The sequence below is a fragment of the Xiphophorus maculatus genome, chromosome 24, assembly GCF_002775205.1.
Source record: "Xiphophorus maculatus strain JP 163 A chromosome 24, X_maculatus-5.0-male, whole genome shotgun sequence".
Classification (NCBI taxonomy): Eukaryota; Metazoa; Chordata; class Actinopteri; order Cyprinodontiformes; family Poeciliidae; genus Xiphophorus; species Xiphophorus maculatus.
Window position 1 is genome coordinate 11,797,402 of NC_036466.1, and position 21,898 is coordinate 11,819,299.

The window sequence follows — 21,898 nt, forward strand, 5'->3', positions numbered from 1 at the left end:
CAGAATGAGCAATTAATGATTTGATTTATTTCACAAAAGGATTTTATTATCCTGCGTTTTAGTGTTGCTCATTATCAGCAGCTAAATTGTAAACAAGAGTCCAGAATAAATGTGCAAATCTAAAAAACTGACACAGAACCCAAAACAGACTCTCAAACAGGATCAATAAAACCCATGAAAGCTTGAAAATGAGGCCTTCGGCTGTGAAGAGGCTGCAGCTCTGAAGGTCAAACCTGAGGAAACCATAAACGAGTTCGGCCGCGGTTTTAAAAAACCTCTTCATGTGTTTATATAAGGGCAGACAGGAAGCTAAGTATGTCAGCAGAAGGTCGTATTTTACCATAATGTGACAGAATAAACAGGCGCTCAGTGAAGCAGGTGATTTCTGAGATATCTGCTAGTTTATTCTGCTTATTTCATCCATCAACTTAAAGCCACAGTATAACCAGAGATTTCTCTTCACTGAGGAGGAGTGAAAATCTGAACCAGTTTAATCAAAGTCAGAGGAATGTCAGATTCATACATTTTAATAAAAACAATAACTTATAAATGTAATGTGAATTTTTTCTAAGATATATTAGAAAAATACAAGAAAAATAACATTCACAATTTTTTCACTGCTTAATATTACTTTTATTTTTAATTTAGCTGTAAATCATCTTCATACAACATGTAATTTTTCATGTTTCATTCTTTATTTCTTAGTTCTGTACAGAATACATAAAAATATTAAAATGACAAATTTGATTACGAAGACACAAAACATTGAATATTAAATAAAAAAATACAAACCCTGTAAACAAATAAAACAGTTTAAGGAAATAAATATAGTGATAAATTCAGTAATCTAATTTGGACAAAACAAACATGACCCCGGAAAATAACAATAAATGTTTTGAATGAGCAATGATACACAAATAATGACTGTAACTGTTTAAGGAATTTTAACACTGTGAAATATAAATACAATATATTCAAATGTTGTTGTTTTTTTATGAAAAAAGACGGACTATAAATATAAACAAATACGCCTGCGTTATAATTTTCTTTGCCCCTAGAGGGCGACATTTAGACATCTCTGTTTCTAAACTTCAACTTCCGCTCTGATATTATTGTTCTATTATTACTATTTTTTAATTCCGAAGAATACTTTTATTTAGTTGTGAGTTTATGTTAAGCCTGTTTGTTGTATCTTTTTATTTTATTTTTTGTATTTTATTTGTTTCGCTACTCTGTGCCGCTTTCTGGTCGGCTGCCTGCTTCAGCCAATCAGAGGTGAGCTGCAATCATAAGAAGGAAGTGGTCATCAGTGATGCATTCCCGCGAAGATAGAGAAGCATTTTCACCATAATACTTTTAGGTAAGAGACTTCTCCTGTCCGGCTACTGTCTGTGCCGATTCTTATATTAATTAACTCTTTATTAAATATATAATTAAAGGTTCGTTATCTCAGAATTTTGCAGCTGCGGGCTGATTTATTAGCGAGGGAGAATGGAATGAACGTTACACCAAACTCTTGGTTTTAATTCAGCAGTTTTAGGAATTTGATCGTTTCTGACGGTTTATAAGTGGTCTCAATTAATTGTTGGAAAATATTCTTTAAAAGTGATGCCCTCTTTACAATTCGGCTTACAAATCACCCCGCTAGGCCATCTGTAGAGTATACTAAATACGTAATTGATAATAAAACAAGTAATAACTACTGACGGATCTTTTTAAGAGATTTAGTCAATTCCGACTTTTTTGCTTTCAATGATTTAGCAACATGAATACATATTTGTTGATTTAAAGTGTAGAATGCGCACAGAACCGATTTGTTAAAACATTAAACCATATGTTTTACAGGTTTTTTTCACATCATCATGAGTAAAAGAAAAGCAAAAGATGCTCATCTACCTATTGGAGAATGCATCAATCAGGTTTGAAATGAAGAACTTTTCCCCTTACTTTGTTCATGTTGATTACATCATAAATTTGTAGTAAACTACGTTTTATTTTCAGGTTCATCAGATTTTAAGGAAGAGATTTTGCCATCAGCAGCTTCCTGATAAACCAGAGGGAGTGGAGGCTCAACACAAGTAGGTGAATTTATCCCTGGTTTTGGAATAATTTCACCCAGGTTAGCTCACAAAAGTGTCCTAGTAAAACAAAATTTACAATATAAAAATGGAATAATGTTGAATGTTTACCTGCAGACACCTGGCGGAGCTGCTGAAACGAACTGCGGTCCATGGAGAGAGCAACTCGGTGCTAATTGTCGGCCCTAGAGGATCGGGGAAAACCATGGTGAGCCTCCATCGGGTTAGCGTTGGAAAAGCGCCGTATCCCGAGGCGTGACGTCTGTTTCTGTGTCTGCAGCTGCTGAGGAGCGTCCTGAGGGAGCTGTCACAGGAAACAGAGGTGCAGAAAAACCTCCTGCAGGTTCACCTCAACGGTAAGCTCCACCTGCTTCACTAGACGATCTCGAACAGAGCGGTTTTCATGCATCCTTTCATCAATTCTTTTCAGGCCTCCTGCAGACGGACGACAGAATAGCTCTGAAAGAAATAACAAGGCAGCTCCAGCTGGAAAACGTTGTTGGCGACAGAGTGTTTGTGAGTAACAACGACTTTGCAAGAAGTTTTTGCAGAGAAAAGTTCTTGCACAGTTTTCTCTCCAAGAAAACTGCTTCAAAACCAGATATCTGTCTGACTTCAGGGAAGTTTTGCGGAGAACTTGACTTTCCTGCTGGATGCGTTGAAGAAAGGCGATCGCAGCAGCAGCCGTCCGGTGCTGTTCGTCCTGGACGAGTTCGATCTGTTCGCCTGCCACAAGAACCAGACTCTGCTGTACAACCTGTTTGATGTTGCCCAGTCTGCCCAGGCGCCCGTCGCTGTAGTTGGCCTCACCTGCAGGCTGGTGGGTCATGCATACATACATTATTCAGATTAAAGGTCAAACCTTCTCTAGTGCTTTTGACAAGACATAATTTCTAAGCCCTTGTATACAGAAAAACAGACATGGCACATTTTTGTAAATGATTAAAACAGGATGCAATGCCACAGAAAATGGTGTAGTAGGTCTGACGGGTCAATTGGTGAAGCTGTAATGACACAAAACCCACCAGATTTCCACCCAATTAATTTTCTTCTCAGCAGTTTATTAATATAATATAAGACCTCACACAACCAAAACAATAAATAAAATGGATTATAATGAGTCTCTTGGTTCTTTGTTCCAGGATGTGTTGGAGCTGTTGGAGAAGCGGGTGAAGTCTCGGTTTTCCCACCGTCAGATCCACCTGCTGAGCAAGCTGACGTTCCCTCAGTACCTGGAGCGGGTCCGAGATCAGCTCAGCCTGCCGGACGACTTCCTGGATGGAAAGTTCGCCCAGGAGTGGAACGCCGCCGTGACGGTGAGTCAGTAAGTCCTGAAACGGAAACAGGATTTCTTGATCTTGACTTCGTCTCCTGCAGACGCTCTGTGAGGACAGATCGGCTGAAGAGGTTCTGCAGAGACATTTCAACTCCAGTACGGACTTCCGCTCCCTGCACACGCTGCTGGTGAGACAAATAAAGCAGCACATTACTGTAAAAATTGGTAGCATTAGCTTCTGTTAATGTTACTTAGTGGTTTATCAAGAGTTTCCGTTTGTTTTTTTTTAACCTTTTCTAGTGGTTTAGAGTTAGCTTCTGCTGATTTTTGTTATTGACAATAACTACTGACGATTTTAGTGCAAGTATATTTTCACCATTATGTCTATTTTGAAAACATAAGATGAAGAAAATAAAATTATGTTTATGGTTGAAAATATGCAGGCTATGATTGTTTTGAGTTAAGAAAATAAAATAAAAAATTTCTAGAAAATTTCTGAGATTAATCCAAAAAAATTTTTTTTTTCTTGCAAATGTTCAACTTTTGCTCAGAAATGTCTATAAATCTGAGATTAAGACCTGACTTTTATGGTGGAAATTTACTCCTTTTTTTCTATCTACGGTGACTCAACTTCATAATTATTTTCCATGACAACCAGGATGGCCATCTTGAAAAAAAATGGTTGTAAATATTTCTGTAGATCCAGTTATGTATGATTTTGCACTGAAAGTCTTCATGTGGGATAAATAAAGGATAATTTAGAGGAACATTAAATTTCCCTTGATGGTCATGGCTGCCATTTTAAATTTTTCAGTCGATAGTGTTTTTTTTTCTTTATTTTTTGTTTAAAAAAACCCAGCCCTAGGTTTCATTCACATGTGAAAGATTTTTTTCTGAATTATTCAATGTCCTGCTGCACCAAAAGAAGGAAACTTATTCCTTTCAGATGTTGTGTTTGAGTCGAGTCTCGGTGGCCAGGCCGTCCATCACGCCGGCGGATCTCCTGGACGCCAGTCGCTTGTGTCTCGCCGACGCCAACGCAAACATGCTCCACGGTAAAACAGTTTACCTGAGTCCCGTCCGGAGTTTCACATCCGAATTAAACCTGAGATTTCTTCTTCTCTGGCAGGTTTGTCGATCTTGGAGCTGTGTCTGATTATCGCCATGAAGCACCTCAACGACGTCTATGAAGGAGAGCCGTTCAATCTGCAGATGGTTCACAACGGTAGGCCTGGAGATGTGAATGCAAAAATAAATTAAGTCACTATAAGTTCTGTTTTCTGCAGAATAACTCAGCTTCAAGTTTCACACCAACATGAGCATAAAGGGAAAAAACGCTGCAACTATTTAAATATTCAGTGTGAAAATGTAGGAACTTATCTGGTGACACAAAGTAGGAAAAATATGAGGTAAAAGATCTGAAAAAGCAACACATCATACCCTGAATCACTAACTTATGAGAAACAAACTCATTGACAAATCAGTCTGGGTTGCAAAGTCGTCTCTAATGCTTTAGGTCTCAAGAAAACCTGAGTGGAAACCATTATGGAAACATGGGAGGCCTTTATTTATATGATTTTCCACTTACACTTAATGAAAACGTGACATTTTAAAATTAGAATATTTATAAAAAATTGTTTTTAAAAACAAAAATGTGAGCTTAATGGAAAGTGTTTCCAGAGGGAGGAGACATCACAACGGGCTGATCAACCAATCAGATTTAGAGTTTGAGAAACTTCACTTATGTCACTTTAGTCTGCAAATAATAAATCTAATTATATTTTTCTGTTTATACATTTAGACAAGATAGACTAAAAATGTCAATAGTTGATCATTGTAGATGAAATATCCATTCTGCTAAATAAAAACACAAATTTATGATTTCTGGATGCCAAAACCTAAAGTTCAGCCAAACACATTTTGAAGTGTTTTTAATAACTTGAACTCTTTGCATTTAGAGTTTAAGAAGTTCCTGCAGAGGAAGTCCAACTCCATGTATAACTTTGAGCAGCCGGTCATCATGAAGGTAAGTTTCATTCTGATTTAGCAAACAAGCTTTGCAGGTAGATCTTGTTGTCATAGTTACGTCTTTTCCCCCCACCGCAGGCCTTCGAACATCTGCAGCAGCTGGAGCTGATCCGACCTGCCGACGGCGCCTCGGCTAAAACCCAGAGGGAGTTTCAGCTGATGAGGCTGATGCTGGACCATGGTCAGATCATGGAGGCGCTGCAGAAATACCCTCAGTGTCCTACAGACGTCAAGCAGTGGGCCATGTCGGCGTTCGCTTAGACTCTGGATGTTTGTTAAAATAAACCCAACATTTAGTTTCAAATATTCACAATAAATTATTAAAGAAAATAAATGCTACTTTCATTGTATCTGTTTTTTTTTTTTTTTAACTGAATCTAGGATCTGAATTTGGCTTTGAAGGTTCTCTCTGCTACCACCTAGTGGCGTTTATGCACAAACATTTACTGCAATAGTTTAGAACAAATCTGCAAACATTGACCTCCAAATAAATCCACCTGTGTGATCAACTTAATTATAAATAGATCCAATATTTTTCCATGTGATTCTGTTGTCAAATATTTATTACATGAAAAAAAACTGCTTAAATATTTAAAACTTTAGCTGATTATTTTAATACAGTTAAGAATCATTGCAGAAGGTCCAAAAGTTGGACACTCCTAATTTATACCAAGGAAAACAGTGGGAAAGTTCTGTGGAGGGAAGATCTCTGGTCTGGTGAATTTTCTACATTTCTAACCTGGTGAGTAAAGTTAATAAATATGATGGCAGCAGAATTTGAAATGTTTATGTGACAGATTACACAGCAGCAATAAAAAAATGTTTTATTTGAAGGATTTTCACACAAGAAAGAGAATTACTCCTCTTTAAAAAGATAATTGTTTTTTCTGAATTGTGTTGTAATTTTAGGTTTAAAACTCAAAACATGCAGGGAAAATCAACTAATTATCCCAGAAAAATTAAATTTGTGTGATAATTCCTCCTGAAACGTGACTTCAGTTTTCAAACAAATCAATCGGAGACACAATAAAGACGAGAGCGAGCGTTCACAATCTAAAAACACATTTATTTACATCACGTGGATCACTTCAGCTGATAAAAACCATGTTAACGTCGGCGGAGAGCCACAGCGCTGATCGGGGATCAGTCGTCTTCTCTCTGATGTTTCCAGGGTTTCTACGCTGCTCTAATACTTTTCTCTCCTTCTTCTTAACAATCCAGATAGCTTTCTATCTTCACATTATTTTTACAACAAGAAATTTACAGTCACAGTTAAAAAATAAAACTAAACAAAAATCAATTTGCTCATTGGTTTGAGCTTCAGAGACCCTCCGTCGCCATGGTTAGAGACGGAACCAGCAGATCTCAGATCAGCGCTGCCACTTCAGAGTCTGGAGAAATGTGGGGTGAAAAACAGCTGTAGTGTTTGTGTTTCTCTAGTCACCGAGGTTCAATGTTTCCTCTAAAATCCTTTCCAACAGTTGGGGGGAAAACAGGAGATCAATGCGGAACGAAGCAGGGCTCCTACACAGCTTCAGTATTATTTTACCAAATAAGCATAAAAGTTAAGGTGGTACGATTGTGATAAGATATTTAGCTTGTTTTGTTGATCTTAATTTCATTTTCTTACTTCAAAATAAGAACTAAAGCTGCTTTATCGTTCAAGCTAACATTTTAGAGTTTGGTGTTCATCTTAAGATAATTAAATTTCCGTCTTGCTTTAAACCTTGAGCTCGTTTTGTTGACAATTTAATTTTCTCACTTCAAGTTTCATACTCAACTCAAACGTCAACTATGTTTTGTTTGCCGTTTTAATCATAGTAACAAATATTTCAACTTTAAAATGTTAAATTTTTTGCATTGTTGCGCCATCTTAATATCTCAAGATAAGACCTCAAGCTGTTTAATTCAATATTTGATTTTTTCATATCAAAATAAGAATCTATTTTATTATCTTGATATGGAGTCCTTTATTACCATTCCTTTTTTTTATCATCTTAAAGTAAATATTTTAAAAATAAGCTTATTTTGTTGCAACAATAGCTTAATTATTCCATCATCTCAACATATTTATCAAATTCTCTTATTGGTTTAACTTTCTTGAGATGACAGGAGCTTAAATTAATTACTAGAGCTTTTACTAAGACTTCTATTGTTGAATAACTTTGAGATATTCAGACTGTCAGCTTTATTATTTCCTTATCTTAAAAGATGTGTATCATCTCAAAACAATCAGAAATCAAACCCTTTTTTTCTTTAACGGTTCGATTATTTCATTATAGACACATTTTGGTCTTGTGCTTATTTTTATTTTTATTTCATTTTTTAAACTTATGCTATAATATGTTTAATTTTCTTATGTCCAAACAATAAGATGTGAAGATTGGTGCTTAATTATCTCATTGTGTCGAGAAGATAATGAGTCAATTTGCTCATTTCAACCCCAGCATCATGACAGAAATACCAGAAAATAGGAGAAAAATGCTTTTTCCACAGTAAATTGTGTTTTACTGTGTAGGAACCCTGGAAATACTCGTGGTAAATGATTGTGATTTCACATTATGGAGTATTGCAATGGCTCTTTGAGAACAAAAGTTAGGGTAACTAAACAGCCTCCCTGAGGAACGCCTCAGGCTTAATGTTGATTATTTCCTTTTAATTCAAGTGCTTCACAAACATGAGCTATTTTTAAAAAAATTTTTCTTTTTTCACCATAGTAACGGGCAACTTTCACACACAAAGTGAATGTAGAGGAAACACTGAAGTTCAACACGCACTTAGAAAGATTCAGCTCAGAGTATATAGTCAAGAACGGGTAATTATGTCTGTACAGATCCTAGACTGCCTAAAATAGAGGGGCTTGGGGGGCGGGGCAACAAGACACAAATGTTTCACGGGAAGTTTATACGCAGAGCAATGTGAGGTGCTGGGCTGGAGAAGGTCACTGTGGAAAACTGTAAAAGCCTGCATGCTCAGTAACCCATTCATACACCTTCATGTGGCAGATTTAACCAAACCTGAGGGGGAACAACGGTTGTTTGGCAAAATGGCAAACATGTTTTGCTTTTGTTGAGCATTGGTGAACATAAACTGGATTTTTTTTTTTTTTTTAATAAACTGAATTGTTTGGTGCATAAATGAATACCCAAACGTGTTGCTTTTACCATTTTCTACAGGACAGGGCACAATCACACGACACCAGCCGAATGCGAGGCCCTCTACAGTTACACCGGGCCGGGCTCAATCCATCAAAGTACACACTTTATATATATATTTATATTTATATATATATATATATATATATTTATATAGAATCCAGGAGTCTGTAGAACATTCATTTTCGGTCGTTTGTCCATAGACTGAATAGAAAGAAGCATGTTACAGTTTATATCTACTGTTTTTTTGAGTTGATGAAAATATTTCCTGAATTAGAACCCACCCACAACCCCGTAGTAACGACGACGACAAACAACCGCAAAACGTGCCGACTCCGTATGACTTTATCGAGAGTCGCACCTGAGCTCTGATCCCCGAAACTTCAGGCCAGAAAAAGAAAATAAATCAAAAAATAAATACGACATATCAATATGCAAGGTCAAAAAAAACAACTAAAATGCTACAAGGTATTTGTGTGTGTGTGTGTTGAAAGCCACTCCTGCAGCAGATCCTACAGAGGTGTAGGGCAAAGTTTGCGGCACTGGTTGCATATAAACTCGCTAGAACTTAGAAAAGCATAGTACTGAATCCCTGAATGGTGTTTATCGGCTGGGGTCGGTTTCCTGATCGCAGTTGAAGCTGATCCGTTATTACAGCGGTTAAATATCCAAATGGGCTCAAACACTGCTTGAGTTTTTGCATTTGAGAACACACAATACTGGGATTTTCTGAGTTAAATGGGTGAAAATGAGGAAACTTCTTTCCAACTTCAACAGAAGCTTTCAATCGTCGTTTTGATTTCTTCCTGATTTTGGTTCGTTTGCCACTCTTCTACCCCAAAATTAATCCCTGCGAGTGAGGTAGTGCTTATTGAAGGGCTGCTGGAGATTTCTTTTTCTCGTCCCTGACCTTTGAGGAGAGCTGCGTTTGAAACGGCAGCGGCAGCAGAAAGGAAGCAACAGACGCTGTTCTCGTGCTACAGAGTGGAAATAAGATGATGGCTTCGATTTCCTTCAGGTTTGCTGTGTTGTTGTTGCAAGAAAACCGTCCACAGGTTTATCTCAAGCTCTAGTTTCTGGATTTTAACTGAATTTAAAGTGGAAGTTTGCATAAACTCATAAGGATAATTGTCGTTAATTTTGGGCTTTTGAGTTTAAGGATCTTAGTGAGGATGTAAATACATCTATATTCAAGGAAACGTTGCTCAGATGTGGCTGAAAAAACCCAAACTTTGGATTTCAGATAAAAGGAAACAGACTAAAATGTTCAGTAAGTGTTGAGCACAGTGGAGTGCTATCATGCTGAGGGTCAAACACAAAGAGATAAGAATCGATAGTGATGAGAATATAATTTTCAGAATTAATACAATTTTTTTCCCCAATTAATACGTAGTTTTGGATCTAGAATAGTTTAAACAACAACAAATATAACTTCTTTATTTGTTAAATTTAAGTTTTGCTGCTTATTTAATTGTTGCGTAGGTAAAATCAATTTTTTTGACCCTCAGGTGCTTTCAGATTTTGACACTGGTGTCCAATATGTGGCCCAGGGGCAATTTGTTGCCCTTGAAATGATTTTGTTCGGCCCCCAAATGGCAGCAATTTGGCCAAGAATATAAAAGAAAACCATTAAGGCAACAATTTATGTTTTGGATCTTTAATTATATTAAAATTTCACAAAAACTAACTAAATTTTTGTGAAATTAACTGTTATCTATTTCATTAATTTTGTAGTTTAAATTTGCCATTTAAAAGTTTGGTGTGTTTATATATTTTTGAATAAATAATGAACACTTTTAGTCCAGATGTGTAATTCCACGACACTTTGCGCTTTCTGAAAAGACGTTGCGCTTTACAGCCGATATCAAGTTATTACGGTAATTTCACCCCCATGCAGCAGGAAGTGAAATTAATCTGATGAAAATCTTTTAATAGACGGTAAATTGGGAAAATAACAGCTAGATATTGAAAGTTCCAGTTGTTATGGATAAATGGGTAAATATATTTACTCACAGGACATTTAAAGAACTTCGCACAATTAAAATAAGCAAAAATATTCAGGTGGAGATTTAAAATTTAAGACTCAGAGAGTTAAAAGCCCAAAATTAGTGACATTTATACCTGTGTTATGTGGAAACCTGGTGTCTATAACTGCAGTTTGTGATGTGTTTGGGTTTTTTCCTTCTCCTCTGGAAGAAGTTTCCTCATGTTTCACTTTGTTTTCGTCAAACTGCGTCCTGCGAAACCGCCCCGAAGCTTGAGGAGACTGCAGGTATGCCGGCACCAGTGTTCAACGTCCCTCAAAAACGTCTTGTACATCCGTTTGGCCTGACATCGACGAGAGTAACTAATACAGACAGGTAAGAAATGGCACCAGGATGGAGGAGGAAGTGGGGGGAGGGGCTCCACTGGCTGCGTCTACAAGGTTCCCAGAAGTCGGCGGGTCTGAAGCGAAAAGCGGCGTTTTGAATGAGAGAAACTAAATCGAGTAGCAAAGATTCCTGAGGTGTATCAAAAAGAGAGTAACCGAACAACCGGATCAGAAGCAAGCTGGCGAATACTGAGCGGCTCGTTTGAAAAGAACAATAAAAACCACAAATATCCAGTTCTCAACTCTACTTATTGATTTAGCATCAAGTTGAAACCAAAGGGAGCAGGAAGGGTGAAACTGTGAGCGTCTGAACTGAGGTATAGCTGGCTGAAGGAGGCGTATGGTTTGGAAATGGACCCCCCTCCCCCGTGAAGATGATTACCAGGTGGTCTGGCTCCGTGATTCACTATGTACAGCAGCAATACACTATAAACATTCAGAAGCCGTTGCTTTGTTGGCAGAACGATCGTCGTTTCAGAAGAAGAACAGCTTCTTGTTTTTTTCTTCTTCTTCTTCTGGTTTTTAACACTAAAATGCGCTGAGAGTTCAGTGAGGTTTCTGCGAGTTCGTCTCGCGTGTGGATAGAAAAACAATACATGATCAAACCAGCGGGTTTATAGTCGTTTCTGTTTTGTTTTGTTTTTTTTTCCCTTCAAGCGTCATCGTCCCGCTTGGTGGAAAGAGAAAAAAGAAACAGAAAATCCTCAGGCACACGTATCAAAATGAGGTGGATCTCGACTCGATGCGGTGAGGAACCAAAGAATAAGACAAACGTAAAAAAATGTTAAAAATAAAAGAGGAGGGGGAGGACAGGAAGTCGACCAACCAGGGTCGGACGTTCGCTCCCCCTCTGGGTCGACTAGCCGATCATAAGCTGGACTCCTTGGGCGGGAGGTCAACGTTCGTCACCATGGTGACCACAGTGACGATCTCCTCGGGGCCGATGACGGGGGCCTGGCGCTGCATCTGGCTGATGCGCTCCTCCACGCAGCCGGCGGACAGGCGCGCCTCGGCCTCGTGGTCCCAGCAGTCCTCGATGGTTTCACACAGCATGGACAGGCCCTGGGGGCGGCAGGGGTTAAAGGTCACAGCTACACCTTCATGGTTCATAATATAACAGATATTCACCTTCCTGAAATAAAGCCACTTTTCGCCTAAATCCTCTTTTGGCAAAAAATGACTTTGGCATGTTTTGTTTGTTTTAACCTGTATAATTACTAAAATGACAATGAAATGACAAATGAATGGCTGAAGGCGTCAGACGCTCACCGTGTGTTTCTGCCAGCAGTCCCGCAGGCAGGGCCGCAGCTTCTTGTGGACGACCACTTCCTGCATGTCCTCCAGAGACGGGTGCTGGCCCACCTCCTCCTCGAACGGCAGCATGTACTCATCCACAGGGCCTGCAGACACAAACAAGTCAAGCCCAGCTCCTCTGCTGGAAGCAGACGAGGCGGCTGTGTCACCCTCACCGTCTGCAGCGGTGCACCGAGACGCCAGCTCCCACAGGACCAGGCCGAAGGCGTACATGTCGATGCGCAGGAAGGAGTCGCGCTGGAAGTTGATGGCGCCCTCCAGGACTTCAGGAGCCATGTAGCGGCGGGTTCCGACCTGCAGGAGAGAAGAGAATGATCAGAGGAGTCCAGATTTAGCGGCAGAGATGAAACCGCAGGAGGAGTTCATGTCACCTGTCCGTGTGTGTCTCCTGCCGATTTTCCAGCCTCAAACTTCAGAGCCAGGCCAAAGTCAGCGATGCAAGCCGTCAGGTTGTTCTTAAGCAGAACATTCTTACTCTTAATGTCCCTGAAAAGGAAAAAGCAAAACAAAACAATATAAAATACGTCCTGTGTGGAAGGAAGGTGAACTTGTGAGTAGGCCTGTTATTGATAACAGTTTATTCTGGACGATAAATTGACCCAGAAGTTATTACGATAAATGATAATATTGTTGTGAGACCATTTTAATGTAACATAATAGTAATGGCATAATAAAGTAAGAAAACATTCTGAAAGATCAATAAACTTTAAATTGTAATGGACATTTCACACTGGAACTGGAAGACATTTTAAATATCCAAAATAAATAAACAAAACAACAAATAAAATGAATTATGAAGTCTCTCTAAACAAAACTGTCCTTCAAATGCACCACATTAAACCCTTTTATCATCCAGATGTTGAAAGAGAAAAGAGAAAAACAATAAATCATGCAGATGTAAATGACTGAGCTTGTTTTAATTTATTTATTTCTTATTGCGACAGGCTACCTGTGGGAGATGGACGGTTTGTGTCCGTCTTTGTGTCCAGGGATGTCTTCGTGCAGGTAGGCCAGGCCGCGGGCGGCCGACTGAGCGATGTGGCACAGCTCGTTCCAGGACACGACGTTGGCCTTCAGGTAGTCGGTAAGGGAGCCCTGCTCACACACAGAGAGGTTCTGGTCATTAAATCACCTCTGCTCAGGACACAGAGGTCAGTTTTAGCTAAACAACAACCTGAAATCAGCTTCTGCCTTACAGTGTTTGATAAAAATCACAGCTCAAAATCTAAAAAAAAATTTTTTTTCTGCAATTATAATCTTTTTAGATGCATTTTCTTTAACTTTTGTTATAAATTAGAGCAAACTCAATACAGTTTTCAATAGGTTTTGGCTTCTTACTACTTTTCAAGCTGGATGTAAAAGTTTTTTTTTAATATTTAATTTGTTTTCATATTTATTTCATTTTTCGTCTGACATTTTACATGTTTGAATAAAGATTTCACTTCAGTTCAAACATCAGTTCCCTCCTTATTTTAAGATAAAATCAGAAAGATTAAAATACAAAAAAATATATTAAACTAATTTTAAGATTAAAGAAGTAGAAAGTTACAAAAGTAATAATAAGGTAATTTTTAAAAAATCATGTCCAGGCAGCATATTTAAGCAAAACAAAATGTCAGACAAAATAGAATAAACATGATTAAAAATAAAATTTAAAAATAAGCTTTAAGTAAAAAATAAATAAATAAATAATAAATACAAGCAATAAATTTGGGGAAAAAACCCCAAAACAAATGTAGATTAAACTGAATATAAAAAAACCAATTACTGTTTGGCAGTGTCTCCATGACCAATGCACATTAAATAAAAAATACAATATAAAACAAGCAAATAACAAAAGAAAATAATAAAAAACAAAAAAATTAACATGGTACCATTATTTATACTGCCATTTAAACTTAGTTTTTATTCTCTAGTTAAGTGCAAACTGTTCTGTTGACACTGCGTTGATTTATTGAGAAGGAAAACATTAATCAATACTGTTTACCCATAAATGAATGCAGATCAGAATGGATAATAAATGTGAGATTCTTTAGGTTTAGATAAATCAAACAAAATCTAATAGGAGCAAAAATACAAGATTTTTTTTTTCCATTAAAGACTGGTGTAGCTATAGGTAGTGACCACTAGAGGGCAGATGGCTCCTACAAATGAACTGATCAACTCAGCTTTTGTATAAAAAACAAAACAAAACTGTTCTTTCTTCTGACGTGTTTGACTTTTTCCCCCTGAAATTACCAGTCAGTCATTTTCTCTTTGAATCCCGTCTTCAATATCCACGTTTTGATTACATGACAAGACTGAAACTCGGGGAGTTTTGCAGGAAATTTAAAGCAAGCCTCTGCATGCAGACTTCCCCACACAAAGCTACTCGGATGCATCGAATATCAAGGCATAAATCAAGCGTGAAGACGCCGCTGAACTGTGCAACCACCGCTTCAGAGGAGAGCCTCTAAAGAAATTCTGCAGCTTTGCTGGAGCTCTGCCACCACATCTAGAATAAATTGGACATTTTTCAACCATTTTGATGCAAAAAAGCCTGCATAGAGCCAGCAGATCCCCTTTAGAAGCTGCAGGAAGAACAGAATCGATTACTAACCTTTAACTTTAACTTTCTCCAGCTGAACAGAAACAAAACTGAACTTATGATGTTTGGAACTAAAGAGGAATGATTTAGAGTCAACGCACAGATTCAGTTATTACAGCTGGAAACTTGAGATCAGGCCTGAAATTTGTCCTGAACCTTCTTAGTCACATAAAGACCGTTACAAAGACGGTCTTCTATCACCTGAAGAACATTTACAAAATTAAAGGAAGATCTAGAGAATCTCATCCATGCGTTTATCTTGAGTTGCATTGATTGCTGCTGCTGGCGTTCTGACTAAAACCAGGAACATAGAGCACATCGCCCAGTTCTACAGTCCTTCCACTGAGAGAACAGACTTTAAAATACTGTTGTTAGTTTATAAATCACTGAACGATTTAAGGATCTGCTGCATAAAGCTCTGCTCTGCGCCCCCAGTACCAAACATGAAGAAGCATTCAGCTTCTATGCACTGCAAATCTATAACTGTTGAAAAACTGAGTTTGTTTAAATCTAGACTAAAAATCCACCTTTTGAATCATTATAAATAAAATATTACTGGTTTACTGTGTGGTGTGTTTTATGATTTTGTACTTGTGAGATGTGCTAAACAAATAAACTTGATTGATTGATAAGATTGATTGCTGAACCTTGTCGTGGTAGGTGGTGATGAGCCACAGCTCCAGGTCCAGGTTGTTGTTCCTCTTCTCCACGCCGATGAACTGCAGCAAGTTGTCGTGCTTCATGCCGCACACGCTGTAGATCTCATACTCGTTCTGCCAGGAGAGTTTGTCCTGCACCCGAAGAAGAAGATTCAGCTTCACCGCTCTGCTGCTAACCCAGCGCAGGTTCAGGTGAGGACTACCTACCTGGATGGGGAAAATCTTCACCGCCACATATTCGTTTAGCAGCTGGGCCTTCCAGACGCAGCCGAAGCGCCCCCTGGCTTTCAGCTCGATGAGCTGCAGCGGCTTCTGGCCCAGGATCGGGGAGGGAGGCGAAGGTCCTGGATCCTGTGGAGAAGCAGAAGGAAGAGAGAAGGTGACAACATGCCCTCTGGTGGTTTTACCCAGAGTTTTTATTGCTTTATTTCATGTTTCTGCTGTTCGGACTTGTGGGAGTTCGGTCCGGATTTCAGGGAAGTTGTTTTTGGCTGAGGGCAGGCTGCAGAGCCAGCAGGGTTTGGATCCATTTATTTCAAATTAAGTCAAACCCCAGAGGGCGGCCTGAGCTTGAATCTGAGATAGGAAACCTGCCAGTTGGAAGCCGATGAGCCAGAGAGAAAAAAACACAGAGAAAAGCTTAGAAATCCACTGATTCCTCTTTACTTTGTGTCTTTTCGTTTTTTGATTTCTCCAAAAACCAATCAAGAGCTTTACAGATGCAGAGGCTCCTGCGATCCTCTGTTTGCAGCTGCTTTAGGCTTATTTATTCAGATAATTGTTTGTAATGCTTTAGCTTCAAAACTATTGGTAAGAAAATCTAAAAATCTTTATTTAATCTCACTAATCTATACTACAAAACAATCTTTAGTCGTTTTGTTGTGGAAAATGTCCATATTTTATCTTGACAAAGCGAGATCTTGGATTGTTTTGTTGCAACAATGATTTGAATTCGAGCAAATCATGATGAGAAAACAAGAAACAACTGACCTTTGTCTCACAAAATAACAAGTTTGTTTAAAAACAATCTTGGAATAGAGCATTAATGTTGTATTTACGCTTTTCCACACTTGCATTTTTAAAAACTCCTTGTGATCTGGAAGCATCTTGCATGTTTTTCAGGAATTAGATGTTTTAACAAAGCTGTGATGTTTTTCCAGCCCTACAATCAGTCTTCAATGTAGTTTTCCAGACCTCCGCCTGACCTCCACTGTTCCAGCTGACTGCCATTTAATTACATTACAAACAGAGGAAACGGCTGCACAAAAACACTTCATTATCTACAGCAGCCAACTTCTGCTACATGTGCGTCACAAACTTTAATTTCTCAGAGCTGCGGGGCCAAAGAAGATCCCAGATATGCTTCAAACATCATTCTTTCAAGCTCAAATGATTTCAAACACATCCTCATCACAGAGTAACAACTGTTGGGTATCTTCCCGGTAAAACGAGAAATAATTTAGCTGTCTAAAAATCGTAAAAGTTTCATTTTAAGCTCTTCTCGAGGTCTGACAAGGCATTATTGGTTGTTAAAACTTTGATTATTGCCTTTTCTAGCACTAAATGTTACAATATTTATGTTAAAGAAGCCAATACTGATGTTTGAGAAAGTAATTCCAAGTTAGGTTTGACTTTATATAATAAAGTCCAGTGTCTAATGATCACAGAATGACATTCAGCTCAGCTATGATAGCTCTGTCATAATTGGTAAAAATTGTGTTAAGAGTACTCATGACTGCTATTGTGGATATTTGGAAAAAACAGAAAGCAGTGGGCTTTAATTATACGCTACAAGAGCGTGGGAAAAGAATGAAATGTGAAAGTCAAACCTTCCCAAGCTAAACTGGATACCTAGTATCAATTATAACATATAAAATAATTCTAATTCATCAAGTTACATCAATAACATCTAGAGGACAGCTGCAGTCGATTTCTTAACTCCAGAAAAGTGTGTTTGATTTTATGTCAGAAGATTTGCAATAAGGACTTTTAGATTTTAAACATCTGAAAATCACACTGTTAAAAGTCTTAAGCTCTAAAAACTTTACTTGAAGGAAACTAAAATGTCACTTTTTGATGTTTAACAAAAGATAGGAAGAAGGATAATTTGCAGAAATGGTCACAAGTCAAATATCAAATCTGTGAGAGCAAAATCAGTTCAGTCGAGTCAATCTCTGACTAGTTTGGTTAAAGCTGTACATTTTACTATCTACAATAACTCTTTATCTAAATGAGCAACATTTAATATTTCCCCTTAGGGATGCAAAACGTATGTTTGATTATGAGAAATCATGCTGTTAGAGTTTGCATGTCACTACAAATATAAGAGAAAACACACCAGAGCCACTGTGTCTGAGTGTGGCGGGTCGCGCTTCCTGCATGCGTCCTGTGTTCATGCTAATACCGTTCAAACAAAAAGCCAAAGCAGGGGCAGCCGAGCGCTCCCGATCCAAAGTAGGTTAAACACAGCTGGTGATCAGGATTAGGCTGATCACTTTCACGTGACTTCACAGAGGACGACGGCGGACGCTGGAGCAGAGGCGAGAAAAGCGTGAGGAGCAGAGAGGAGGGGAGGTTAGAAAGAAGCATGCAGCGCTGGAGTCACATTTCTGAAGGGATAAAAGGTGGAGGAGAAAGACGAGCACATGACTGACGGCCTTTGATGTAACCAGATATGCTGCTGTAAAATCTCAGCCTCTGAAAGAAAGAAAAAGGCTGCTGGCCTGCGAGGATGTTCATGTTTTCACTTGAACTGCAGCAACTTTCAAGTCCCTGAGGCCTCGACAGGGTCTGCTCAGAGTGATGCATCAAGGGAGTGTGTTTTCTTAACCTCATAAAAAAGATTCAGACTCCAGCCAAGTCCTGGGCTGTCAGAGGAATAAAAGGAGGATTTCAGGCAACACGTACGACCTCAGATTAATTCACCAAACCTCAGCAGCTGAACTGCACACGCAGTAAAAGAAGGAACTCAGAGTTTATATGGCATGTCCTGACAGGATCTCTGAAGCAAGCTGAGTGGCATCCATGTGGGAGTTTTTATTGGTTTGATTTTTATCAGGCGGAAATTTTACAGTTGGCCATGAACTTTGGCCTTTGACTAAAGTATGCCAGTGGCTTTTAACTCTATCTCTGTGACAGCAGGGAGAAAAGGACAAAAACATGACGAGAAAACACCTCTCCTTTTTTTCCTGTGTATTTTTAAAGGAAAATCCCAGCAGAGGGGGAGGGAGCGCTCTGCCTTACAGGGTGTGAGGGTGAAGGGAGGATCTGAATGTTTATTTAAGCCAGCAGAGAGCTGTAAGGCAGACCTGCTGTCTGCATGGTGCTTTCACACCAAACACAGGCCAAATCAGGGTGAAAACGACCCTCCATGCTGCGCAGGCTGGCTTTCACAGCAGCCTCCATCTTCACAGACAGGCTTTATCTATCAAAATAAGGACTCAAGTGTTGCTCTGACAGGGAGGTGTGTGTAGTTTTCCTGTTTGAGCCGGCCTGACGTCATGTTTTCATCCAGATGGGATTTGCTGTGATGACAGGTCTTCACCAGAAAGACTCATCAGAACTGAAAGCGCCGTCACGGTTTGGTGGGTGATCCACCAGATGTGGTTCATGGTCTTATTTTTCTTAAAAAGCAAACAAAACATGTGCAGCAAAGAATTTTCACATGCAATTGCTATTTTTTTTAAAACAAAGAAATCTCGCTTCTTCTTTTAAGTGGAATGAATATGATGCACAACATAAAACACTGCCTAATTTTTGTTAAAATCTGAACTTCCATTCATAAAATAAATAATTTTGATAATCTTTTGTCAAATAAATTAATTCTTTATGAAGCTACAGTTAGGGAAATATCACTTTAATAGGATCTGTCTTACAACATGAAGTAGGCTTAATGATCTCAAACACCAGCGCATCGTTGCCAATTTACAGAAAGGATTAAGAACAGATGAGAAACATCATGAATGTGTTACTCCAGAAAACATCAGTTAGATGTTATCCACCAATAGAGAAAACATGGAACAGTGGAGTTTGCTGTGGCTTGACTTTAAAGATTGCGAACAAGTCAGATTTTGAAAGAAATTCTGCAGTAGAAAATTCAAACTTTTGTGAATAAATTAAAATTCAGGATGTTTGTGTGTCTCTGCTGAACCAAACCAAACACAAGTCACAAACGCAGTCTGGTTTGGATCACATTTCTTCAAGCCATCCCTCTTTGTGTTTATTTGGACTTCTTTATATTTTGGACATCTGGCAGGTTTATAATTCCAGGAGGATGTTAATAAGAGGCGAAAGGAACCAGAACGATGTGCTTGTCAATGAAAATGGGTCGAGGTTTCGGACCCTCCAGGTGCCACTTTTAAAAATACCTTTTGTTTTAATCCAAGAATTGAGGAATGTAAGTGAAGCTCAAGAGTTTCTAGAGCTGCTGGAGATTCCAGAAGCACAACGGGGATTATAATAATTCATCAACCAGTAAAAACGCCACCAAGAGAGATTCCTTTTAATCGACAGGAACCAATGAGATGAGAGAAATAGTAATGATCCATGAAGGTGCTACGACTGCATCATTAATCCTGATAGTGAATTCCTGTGGAGTCTATCTGCTTCTGGAAACCGCCTAGCGGGCCAGAGGCTCGGCCCGGCCGGGGAGCCACCGGATCAGTTGTCCGATCGCAGGGCGCCAAGGCCGCGGAAAGGCGCGGATTACACGCAGTCAGCAACCCACAGGAAGCAGGAAAACAGAAACTGCTGCTTCACACCGTTCTTCCCAACCGTTAACCGGCTCCTATGGCCGAGTCGGGTTACGGCCCCCCGTCTGTCTCATGAAAACGACTCCTTTGGACCCCGCGTGAATCGTCCACTTTGGGTTTTGATGCAAACCAGGATGCAAAAATAAACCGGAACGTGAAGCCTGAGTTTTCACACACGTTTGGTGGAGGCTGATAATGAGCCAGAGCTGATTCCTCTGACGTCTGCAGACAAATTCACACATAAATATCTGCACAGGGGTCACTTTTCAAACGGTAAAACTCAAGTATTTTCTTGGACATGGAGCTAAAAACAATAGAAATTTTAAAAAAGATAGTTTCAATTCACTATTAAAATATTACTGATATTAAAATGTCTTGTGATTGTATTTTACATTCTACAGCAGGGATATGTTAAACTAAAATCTAACAAAATATCTGTTTTGAAATGTTTCTCTAACATACCCCTGATTGGTCTGAGACAAAACATTTAAATAACTTTGTTTGACGTATAAAATATAAGACAATCAATAAGTCATTGAGCAATTAGGAACAATAAATATTCATTAATATTTAACAAACTTTGTTAAAGTAAAATACCTTCCGGCTCAAATTAAATGGTTAAACACAAAAAGTTACATTATATCTCTGAAAATTTTCTTGCTAAGTTTTCTAGCATTTAGCAAATTATATCTAACTTAAAACAATAAAAGCTTAATCTGATTTAACTTCAGTGGAGATAAAATTATGTGTTATTAAGTGTATTAAAATGGTTTCAACTGTAATCCAATGTTTTAATCAAACATTAGATTGCGCAATATTACAAAATTGTGCAATTTGAATAAAAACAGCACTTTCAAGAACTTTCCAAACTTTGAAAACACAAAGTTTTCAAGGATTTCAAGAACCTGTATCTGCAAAAACAGTTCCTATTCTTATGCTCAGGTCTGCGATGTCCGTTCTACTGAAGAAGAAGCAGCTATAAATCCTTAAAAGTGGGTCACATGACAAACATCAACACCACAAGTGAACCTTTGTAGAATAAAAAACAGAAAAAAACGAGGGGCTGCATTCAAAGCCGTGATGGCGACTTTCCTGCATGCACAAAAGCAAACAAAAGGCATTCATTCATGCAATTAATCCAGGCGAGGGGGAGAAAAACAAAAAGTGTTGTGAGCCAGAGTAAGCAAGGCGGTACTGGACAAGGCAAACATAACGGTGGTGCAGGACTGAGGTGGAGAGGTCACGACCTCTACCCAAAAGAACGTCAGTTAAACTGCTCTTACCTCCACCATAATATGAAAGGCGTGCTTGTTGGAAGAGGAGCATAAGAAAGCAAAGAGGAGAGATTACTGCCGCGTTCTGTCTGTTAGTGGATGAAGCAGAGGCAGGTTGAAACGCAGGCCGATCGTCGAGTCAGAGATCCAAACGTCTGATTTGAGGATGGAGGCGACACATGGATAAGGTCAGGTGTCACATGTTAGCAGCAGATTTAGCAACAGAAAGGTAGCTTCAATGAAGGGTGGAAACCCAGCGAGCATGAATGTGTCACAGATGACATAAACAGCATTTCAGAGCAACGGTACTCTTAAACATGCACACATCAGATACTGAGAGGCAAGAAACTGGTGGCCTTTGAACCTAAACACATTTTGTCATGTTATGGATAAAAAGTTTATCAG

General features: G+C 38.8%; 2 protein-coding genes across 4 annotated transcripts in view; one reads left to right on the plus strand and one right to left on the minus strand.

The window, feature by feature from the left end:
- The first annotated feature begins 1,265 nt into the window (after positions 1 to 1,265).
- orc4 (origin recognition complex subunit 4) lies at positions 1,266 to 5,718 on the plus strand. Of its 2 annotated transcripts, XM_005807368.3 has the most exons (13): positions 1,266 to 1,360; positions 1,846 to 1,919; positions 2,002 to 2,078; positions 2,196 to 2,286; positions 2,359 to 2,434; positions 2,509 to 2,594; positions 2,698 to 2,898; positions 3,221 to 3,394; positions 3,456 to 3,542; positions 4,301 to 4,409; positions 4,484 to 4,579; positions 5,313 to 5,380; positions 5,461 to 5,718. In XM_005807368.3, exons 2-13 carry the CDS (start codon positions 1,863 to 1,865, stop codon positions 5,641 to 5,643), a joined length of 1,305 nt encoding a protein of 434 aa, XP_005807425.1. In that variant the 5' UTR covers positions 1,266 to 1,360; positions 1,846 to 1,862; the 3' UTR covers positions 5,644 to 5,718. The 2 variants fall into 2 exon arrangements, with proteins under 2 accessions (XP_005807425.1, XP_023185323.1); XM_023329555.1 differs by lacking the exons at positions 1,266 to 1,360; positions 1,846 to 1,919 and having other exon boundaries at positions 2,002 to 2,082.
- A 709-nt stretch (positions 5,719 to 6,427) lies between these two features.
- Positions 6,428 to 21,898, minus strand: part of acvr2a (activin A receptor type 2A) — a 38,784-nt gene continuing 23,313 nt past the window's right edge. The window contains exons 5-12 of one of the 2 annotated variants that reach the window (XM_023329255.1): positions 21,503 to 21,526; positions 15,676 to 15,819; positions 15,457 to 15,600; positions 13,172 to 13,317; positions 12,594 to 12,708; positions 12,378 to 12,516; positions 12,178 to 12,308; positions 6,428 to 11,970 (exon numbers count right to left, since the gene is read on the minus strand). In XM_023329255.1, the coding sequence (XP_023185023.1) occupies positions 11,776 to 11,970; positions 12,178 to 12,308; positions 12,378 to 12,516; positions 12,594 to 12,708; positions 13,172 to 13,317; positions 15,457 to 15,600; positions 15,676 to 15,819; positions 21,503 to 21,526 (1,038 nt within the window). In that variant the 3' untranslated portion in view covers positions 6,428 to 11,775. The remainder of the gene's footprint in view (positions 11,971 to 12,177; positions 12,309 to 12,377; positions 12,517 to 12,593; positions 12,709 to 13,171; positions 13,318 to 15,456; positions 15,601 to 15,675; positions 15,820 to 21,502; positions 21,527 to 21,898) is intronic. The other variant, XM_014471856.2, reaches the window with a different exon arrangement.

Excerpts from the sequence above, each read along its gene's own strand:
- orc4 (XM_005807368.3), top strand. The coding sequence starts at position 1,863 with ATGAGTAAAAGAAAAGCAAAAGATGCTCATCTACCTATTGGAGAATGC. Across the intron at positions 2,595-2,697 it reads TTGTTGGCGACAGAGTGTTT|GGAAGTTTTGCGGAGAACTT; the intron begins GTGAGTAACAAC and ends GTCTGACTTCAG. Across the intron at positions 2,899-3,220 it reads TTGGCCTCACCTGCAGGCTG|GATGTGTTGGAGCTGTTGGA; the intron begins GTGGGTCATGCA and ends TCTTTGTTCCAG.